This window comes from Euprymna scolopes, chromosome 18, assembly GCF_053919585.1.
Source record: "Euprymna scolopes isolate OS-2025 chromosome 18, ASM5391958v1, whole genome shotgun sequence".
NCBI classification, from domain to species: Eukaryota; Metazoa; Mollusca; class Cephalopoda; order Sepiida; family Sepiolidae; genus Euprymna; species Euprymna scolopes.
In genome coordinates this window covers 63,796,172-63,805,608 of record NC_136499.1, presented here as the reverse complement: position 1 = coordinate 63,805,608, position 9,437 = coordinate 63,796,172, and the positions used below count along the sequence as shown (strand labels likewise).

The 9,437-nt window shown below is 34.4% G+C and overlaps 1 protein-coding gene across 2 annotated transcripts in view; it reads right to left on the bottom strand.

Annotated features, from left to right (window-relative positions):
* Positions 1-514: 514 nt before the first annotated feature.
* The window catches only part of LOC145297637 (WD repeat-containing protein 97-like), a 105,284-nt gene continuing 96,361 nt past the window's right edge, over positions 515-9,437 (bottom strand). For both annotated transcript variants that reach the window (XM_080143741.1, XM_080143742.1), the window contains exons 26-29: positions 9,383-9,407; positions 5,759-5,957; positions 4,653-4,729; positions 515-993 (exon numbers count right to left, since the gene is read on the bottom strand). In XM_080143741.1, coding sequence (XP_079999867.1) covers positions 770-993; positions 4,653-4,729; positions 5,759-5,957; positions 9,383-9,407 — 525 coding nt within the window. In that variant the 3' untranslated portion in view covers positions 515-769. The remainder of the gene's footprint in view (positions 994-4,652; positions 4,730-5,758; positions 5,958-9,382; positions 9,408-9,437) is intronic.

Sequence of the window (9,437 nt, the reverse complement as noted above, 5' to 3'; positions counted from 1 at the left end):
CCGCCCTACTTAAAATACCCCCCAATTAATATGAACATTTTTATTGTTCATAAATATACTTCAATAGTTCATGTAGGAAATATACTTATATATTAGTGTTGGGACGATTGATCGGAATCAGAAATTAGAGAAATTGGAACTTTTAGGTCTATTGAAATTAAAAAAAATTGGTGTCTACTTTCTAATGCCAAAAACGATTCTTTTAATTGACTTTTTTATTTGATTTTGTTTAAAGCAAAATCTTCTACTGCTTATTGTAATGAAAAATAATAAATAGTTATTGATTTTAAACTACCAGTAAAACTAAAATTTTTGCATTTGAGAAAATATCTGCACATTTAATGTGTGTTTTTATGATAATCGTGAAAAAAATAAAAACTCTATGGGAAAATATTTAGAGATTTATAAAGAATTGGAATCAGAATCAGTACTTATACCGGAATCAGAAATGTAGTATGGAATCGGTAATTGTATCGGAATCGCAAATAATGTTAGAATCGTCCCACCACTAATATAAATGCATGAAGATTTTATTGAAAGAAAACGGGGAGTGGGGAAAGAACAAAAACAAAACATTTGGTTAGTAAAATTCTACTAACCCTTTCTAAATCCACTGCTTTTCGGTTTGTTCAGAACCGAAACAAGCAGATACTACACATTGCTCCGAGCTCAAAAGGTCATTACAACATATGGAATATATAACACATTATACTCCCACCTCCATTGCAGCATATGTCAAGGAAGCCCTGTTGAGAAAACTCACTGAAACTCATGAGATTGGTGGAATGACTGACATGGCCGGTACAAAATACTTTGGCCAAACTCTGACAGTCACCAAAACAGAATCATTGATATCTGGATCCCATTGGTATTTGGAATCCGAAAATGGATCGAGAGTAATCTTTGGAGTATAATAATGGAACTTTGGGGAAATTCCTTTGGACATCTGGTGTGGCAAATAACCTTGACAGGTAACAGGTGGCTTTTGGTAATCTGAAAGGATTAACAAAAAATATTTATACAGTATATAAATATATATATAAAGATATGTAGATTCAAAGCTGCGACGATATATTCGATATAGATGTGAGAACACGTAGATATATTTACATTTACAAAACAAAAAGCAAAAATGAGAATACAAGCTTATGACAAAGATGGCTTTATATTACTTGCAAGGTGCGTTTTTCATTCTACATCTTTGATAATTATGTGGTGCTATTTATTGAAATGAAGTGTCCGCTTACAATATATGGAAAATTATGTGTGGTTGACTTTCTGTCTATTTGTATTTAGATTCAAAGATAGAAAGAGAGGCGATATATCGTATAAGAAACGGAGGTCAAAACATGCAGTAAGAGAGGATAAAAGTGATAGATAATAAGATATGGGTCACTTGATCAGTTAATTGTAAATTACATCTAAATAGAACAATTAAAATATCGATTTTTTCCCAACTTAACTCAAGAATGTATTTTGTCTGATTAAAATATATAAGAAAAAAGCCTTAGGAAAACAAATGTTTATTACAATGTGCTATATGCAATGAGTTCTACATTGGTAGTGCAGTTATGCTATTGCACATCCGCATACCAGAACACACAAGAACCAAGGCGTCTTCATTCCAAAAATACTAGCTACGGAAAGGACCTAGGGAATCTCAGAACAATGAATCGTTACTAATAAGGAAATTCAACCCAAAATATAACCGACAGAGCTCAATTACAACTTTTTGGTATAACCACACGCGGCAAACATAAATGACTTATGAGTGACAAACAATATTTTTCAAATTTAAGTTGCATATATGTTGAAATAGCAGCATACACACGAAACTTGCATCTGATGTTCATGTAGGACATTAATACGAAGTAGTAGGACCATTCTTTATAAAATAAGTAATAATATAAAACATTAAATAAAATATAATGATCTCTTACTCCTATTAGGTCTGTATAAGAGAATTACATAAGTAATAATATTAAAAAAATAATAATAATATGCAAAAAATCGAAACAAAGAAAAACCCTATATAAGGATATAAGGGAAATAACTCTATTTAACTTTGACATTGTTTCACAGATTTTATTTACAAAATTAGAAGAATGAAATATACATATATATGTTGTGTAGCTGGGGACATATTAAGAAGATGGCGGGGACATATATAACGGGGTTAATGATGGTGATGACAATGCTGATAGAAGACATTTATATAGTTCTGGGATGTTTGGGACTTCATATATATATATACTGAATGGGTATCTATACAATGCTTCTTGGGGTGTTCATATAGAACCGTCCTTATAACACCGATATTAGAATGATAATGACATTTATATATATTGCATCATGACGACGAGTGTGACAATTGCTGAAGGGAAGACATATATCAAACAGGGGATTGTTCTTCTTAACATATATTGAGGAGAGGGTGATATGATACACAGTTCTTAACACAGAGGAGGGGAGATACATAATATTCGAAGGGTTACGCAATGTTCATTATAAGATGATAAACACAATTACCTTTTTTCATGATGAAAGATGACATAAGACAACAGTTACAACATAATGATGACTTCTTTATTCATCTTATCGGCCGGTCGATGACGTCAGGAATTGTAATTTGGATCTACATAGTCTAAATGTTCTCCCTTCGCTTCCAAGGGATCAACTGACCAACTGACTGACTCTCAACTCTCTGACTCTCAACTCTCTCTCAACTCTCAACTCATCTCTTGACTAACTAACTTATAGATCCTATACTGAGAATCTCCCTTTCTCTATGACGTTAGAAGTGTGTTTTTCAAACATGACAAATTTCACGTGGCTTTACATATGTTTGTCCAAACACACCCCTGGCGAACAAAAGAATCCTCAATATATAACTCTAACCTACTTTAAACAATATAGTTTAATTTGCATTGTTCATTCATTACTGACATATTTAATATTCAGATTTCTAAAAGAATTAACAATAGACTTGATTTCTAAGATTCCATTTCTTAACCTTGCTTACAAAGTTCAATTCTAGGATTATCCTAATCTCATTTTCACTTATCTAATATTCTTCTTATTTACATGGGAAGGGGACAGCCCTTCCCTGTAACACATATATGTACATAATAAACAATTAAATAAATAATTATAATTGCATTTAAGTGAAACACATAATAATATAGTTAATACTAGTACAATATTATAACAATATTTTCATAAAACAAACATAAATTTCTATCAACACTTTTACAATAATTTCAAAGTCTCTGCGAGTCTACTCTACTGTCGTCCCACTACTTGGGAATAAACAAGCCTTTACCTACTTAGATTTTGTTTTTTACTTTCTTTCTCGAAAATTTAATGCACATAACACCAGGATACTATCGTTGTTTGACACATTATGTTGGTAAATAAATAATTTATAATTGAAAATTATTGCAAGCGTTCTTTTTACCTTGTCGCGTATCAACCTGACAAGGTAAAAAGAAAGATTGCAATATTGAAAGATTGTTTTTCTACAAAGCAACTTTGTCATAGCCTTCAAACACAACTCTTTACGAACGTTGATTAATTTAGCTTCAACATAATAATAGAGAAGATGTGTGTGTGCGTGATGTACACATGTGTGTGTGTGTATGTGTGTGTGTGTGTGTGTGTGTGTGCTAACAAACTACCTTCATGTTATAAGATATACAAACATGTAATTTGGTTGGAGCAATTTCCGAATCCGATTCTCATAAGAGGAACAATATTTTTTTTCTTTTTAGCATAACCCCATCTCTACACTAAATTTGTTTTTAACTCACAAGAAAACGGACATCTATTTTACTTTTTATTATTAACCAAATGAGAAATTAACTCTCCAGTGTAAAAAAAACAAACAAACAAACAAGCAAACAAACAAAAAACCTAGAAACTGTGATAAGAAATACTAATTCAACTAATAAAAGTTCGTTTGGATAAGCCCCTTTATTTGAGTTAACTAGATGTATGTTTAACCATAGATAAATGAGACACATTTCAGCTGAGTATCACAAGCTTTTTGTATTCTATTTTCCCCCATCACTTCTTGTGTGAGGCAGAAATAAATGTCAAACTTTTTTATGTTTTTATAAAGCCAAAACGTTTCTAATATCTTGACGCGTGTAGCAAGATTGGGCGTTAGATATGTTCAAAATTAGAGCGAAGAAATAAAATTAACGTGTCAAGAAAGTGACATAGCAAACAGATAGTTGTATAAGAAAAGAAGCACGTGACACAAAGATCAGAGCAGTTAACTCTCTTGGATTATGTTTGTGGAACAGGGTAGATGTGTCTTTCAAAGATCTTTCTCACTCCTGAAGGGGTATTGTGAACTGACTTAACACCGGATATTACCTTAATGCTGTTTACTATAAAGATAAAAATACTAGACAGAACTAGAACTTGAGAAGAGATTATGAAAACCCACATAAAGTGTGTTATTGCTTTCATGACTTTGAACAACATTAGAACTACTATTCAGTAGAACCCCGGGATACGGCATTAAAAATTAGTAACAAAATACAGTACAGTATATAATATACATGTATATAATCAAATAACATTGCAAATAACACCAGAAGGCGAGGCAAATATAGTAACCAGGGGTTGGAAAAAAACGTGCTCACCTGTATAAAATACGGTTTCTCTGTGCGGTTTGCATGTGCTGCAATGAGTTTCACCCAAACGAGTGAGATTTTTGTGTCTATAAATTAAAAGAAGAAACAAAAAGTATCATGACAAAGGTCCATGCAAAATTTCAGCTAAATCGCCCATTAGTTTCTGAGAAAAATCGGGACGTAAATACTAAGCCTAATTACTCTTTATTAATGTTTAACTATGCATCGAGCAGATACCGTAATACTTAGTTTGCTGCACCTTATAATAGCAAAGATCCATATAAAATTTCAGCCAGATCGGTTCAGTGGATTCCAAGAAAAAGTGGAACTTAAATAGTAATTCCTATTAATCTCTATTAATCCCTAACTGTGCATAGAATTGATACTATACTACTTAGTTCGTTGCACCTTCTAATAACAAAGATTCATACAAAATTTCAGCCATATCGGTGAAGTTATTCCCCACCTCCAAAGTGTAACAGACACATAGATGGGCAAACAGATAAGCAGATAGACTAAGAGAAATATAATATAGAAAATAATAACAGAATGGCGCTATTATTTACTTGAATCTTCTATTGCTATTCTTTCATTAACAGAGATGTGAGTTGTTAGGTGGATGCATGCCACCTATAATACTTTTAAATGTTTTTTTCAATTTAAAAGGAAATAATTCTTGTATCCCAAAAGTTATTTCCCTTGTCAAGAAACATATTTACAACACTTCCTTAAAAAGATCATGTCTACATCAGTTGAGCCAGTGTGCATATGTTGTTCTAGTGATATACTATTTGAATCACCCTTCCTTAGAAACGATCATGTCTACATCAGTTGAGCCAGTGTGCATATGTTGTTCTAGTGATATGCTATTTGAATCATCCTTCCTTAGAAAAGATCATGTCTACATTAGTTGAGCCAGTGTGCATATGTTGTTCTAGTGATATGCCATTTGAATCACCCTTCCTTAGAAAAGATCATGTCTACATCAGTTGAGCCAGTGTGCATATGTTGTTCTAGTGATATGCTATTTGAATCACCCTTCCTTAGAAAATATCATTTAAGTTTTACATGATTCAAACTGTCGTCTTTGAAAAGTTTGATGATGATATACTTACTTTATAATAGGTGGCAGCATGAGAACTGTATTTTTAGAGTTGGTTTTATCAATGCCGTCTTGAACTGGTTTCACTGGAGTTTTCGGCTTTTTCATCATTGCAGCTTCCGTTTTCATCTCACAGAAATAATTAACGACTTCAATGTATGTTACTTGCTCAACAGTCGAGCATCTGTCGTCGAAATTCAAGTCGACGGTTGCTATTTAAAAGATAAAGATATTTCCAATTAATACTTTGATCATGATAATCTTAAAAAGAATTGAAACTAAGAATGAAATAGTGATGATTCAGTGAGATTACATCAACACAAGGTAAGTAAGACAATAAAAACGAGAGAAGTTAAAATTCAAATGAATTAGAAATTAATTCTTGTTCGATAAGATAATAAGATATAACATACTGTTGGTGAAAGTGAATTTAAATTGAAACAGTATTCTAAAAATGTAAATATACTCTCTCTATATATATATATTGCGATTACGATTATTATCATTATTATTATTAATATTATTATTATTATTACTATTATTAATATTACTATTATTATTATTATTATTATTATTATTTTTATTATTTACTCACTAGGAGTAGTCACACAAGCCATCATCAAAGATTGCTCTTTGAGAACAACTTGTGGTGTTCCTTGGAGTCTGAGTGACAACAAGTCTCCCCAAACTTCCAGTACTCTCCACCTCTTTCGATAACCTTTGCAAAACAATTTGCGTTGTCGCAACAGCCGCTTACCATTGATTTCTCATTGGCAGCAACCATTGGTCTTCACTGGTATTTGGGTGGCAATAAGCCTTCCGAAGGTCCCAGTCCTCTCTGCACTCAGCCAGCAGAGGCCTGGCTAGTGCTTTCTCTCCTCGATCTTTCCATCCTCCTTGACCCTCATTATTTGGTGTGATGCCCGTTTATGATGACACTTATACGATAAAAAAGGGGGCGGTATCTTACAATTATACAATTTCAGTTTTCATGATTTCATGTGAGGTTCCTTTGTGTTTTACATCTGTAGCCGTTTCTGTGTGTAGTTTATGTGTGTAGTTTATGTGTTGTGTTGGTCTCCATATTCAAGGGTTTTGTTAATATTTCTGCAGTTTTTATTATTGAAATCCATTGTATCTTCTCGGCCATCCCTCTGATTCCAATTTCTTCCATTCTTTTTTCAAAGTTTTTTGGTATTGTTCCTAGTGATTCTACTATTAGTGGTGCTATTTTGACTTTCTTCATTTTCCAGATCCCTTTGAGCTCTCTGGTCAGTTCCGTCTATTTACTCCGCTTCTCAGTCTCCTTGAACTTATCTGTGATCTGCTGGAACAGCAAAATCTACCATCTGGCAGGACTTTTCTTTCTTGTTAACTATTACAGCATCTGTTTTTCTTGCTTGGATGGGTTTATCCGTTTGTATATCCATGTCCCATAGGATCCTGTGACTTTCATTTTCTCATACTGTCGCTGGTTTGTGCTATTACCATTTGTCTGTGTGTTGCAATTGTTTGCATAACTGACAATGTATTGCCTTCTCCACTTAATCGTGTCTGTTTTTATATCCTTTTTGGGCTAGTTTGCTGCATTCACTTATTATATGACTTATTGTCTCGTCTTTTTGTCTGCAAAGTCTGCATTTGCTGTTTTCTTGTGTCTTATCGATCCTTGCTTTGATGTGCTTGGTTCTAATTGCGTTATCTTGTGCAGCTGTTTATAGTGATTCAGTTTCTCTGTTAAGGTTTTCTTTTTGTAGCCATTTCCAAATGTTTTCGTTAGTCTCTTCTTTTGTCATCCTTATGAATCGTCTGTGTAGATATTTCTCTTCCCGTTTTTCCCATTTTTCTTTCCTCGTCTTATTCCTCGTCTCTTTTTCTATCTTGTTTGTTTCTTCCATGTCTCTTGCCACAGTAATTTTTCTTTCGGTGTTCTGCATTATGTATTTTTCTAATTCTTTTTTGTGTTATTTATGCAGCCTTCCATACAGACAAGTCCTCTTCCTCTGCCTTCCTAAAAGAGTGCCAAGCCGCGACTTTGTGCCTGCTACCTGTAGGGAACTCCACAGGAATCTAGTGAGGTGGAGGGGGGGGGGCGCCGACAACTCGCTATGCACGCATTTGGGTTGGCAGCAGAGTGAGATCTGCTCTGTGTGAAGTCAGGCGCCAGGTTCGAGTCATCTGAACAAAGAGTTCTCTCTGACCTGGCGATAGTCTTAAAATGCACTTCTCAACAACATACAATGCAGTTCCGGTTTTGTGGAGTCACCTGCTTGTTTCCATTGCAAAACAATGACCATAGAAACGAATGATCATGCTTTCTTTAATTGCCACAAGCTCTGCTGGTATTGGTCATATGTCAGCGAGGTGAAGGCTTGCATCGATCCAATACCGTATCCAATATCGTTGACAACGTGAGGCCGCCGTGGGACCGGGAAAGACAAATGGTCTTCATTACGGTCCTGGCCGCGGCAAGAATGGTGATTTGGACATCGCAACTGCAAGTGGCTGGGGGGTGTTGTCTTTTTCTGATCAGAGTCTGATCGCTTTCTTTAAACACCAACTACGGATGAAGATTAGATGTGATAGAAAGAGGCTGCATTGTGCGGTATTCGACAGAAGATGGATACATGTAGCAAATCTGTGTGTACAAAAAGAAGTCAAATTTGAATACATGTTCCCTGCCTAGATATGGAACGCGCAGTTCCGTCAAGTGTAATCTAATTTTTAGCCTCTTAGCTAGCTGAGTGAGTTCTCTATCCCTCCTCGACTAGGAAGCCTCCAAGATCCCCACCCCTCCTAACTGCAATCACTAACACCCTCTCCCTCACCCACTAATTTTCTTTTCTCAATTTCGTCCCATCTAGAGAGTATCCCAACCTAGAGACTGTCCCACAGGACCTCAGGTTCTTTTACAAACCAAAGCGGAATGGGCGGTCTATCAACTAGATAGGGTTGGGGGGGGGTTCTACTAACCACTTTTGTATTTTTTCTTCCCCTGCCCTCGACACAGATGAATTATTGTATCATTATTGTTATCTTTTTTGTTTTTACACGTCAATAAAAATTTTTTTAAACAATTGGGTTCTAAGTAGGACGTCCCCCATTACGAAAGAGTGAATGCGGAATTATGGTGGAAGAAGATACTAGCTAAGAGAAACTTTTGTTTTAGTTCTGGAGTGACAAGGATGACCATTTTCCTCCCTTTTGAGTTGGCCTTGTGCCTAAATTTTTGTTCATGTTGAACTTACATTGTATTTTTAACCTGAATAAAAGATTTAATAGCTGAAAGCGTAGTATCTGTTCTGATGCTTCACTTAAGTTAATTGGTCCTTGGTTAATGTTGGGGAAACCCTGCATACTGAGACAATTACTATTTTTTTGGACACTGCCAGAGTGCCTCCTTTTTGCCCTTGTTTTAGGGCAGTTGGTCCCCCCCCCCATGCACACATTAAAAACGACCTTGTATCACATTTGCTTACATGGGGATGCAAATAAATACTTAAATAAATAGAAAAAAAGGTTTTTATTATAAATATCAATACACTAAAAACTTAAATTTATTGGATTATATATATATATATATATATATATATATATATATATATATATATATATATATAAATGTAAATTCACATACCTGATTGAGAGTCCATGGTAAAGTTCTGTTTCAAATGAAAAGAAAAAGTTGTTTA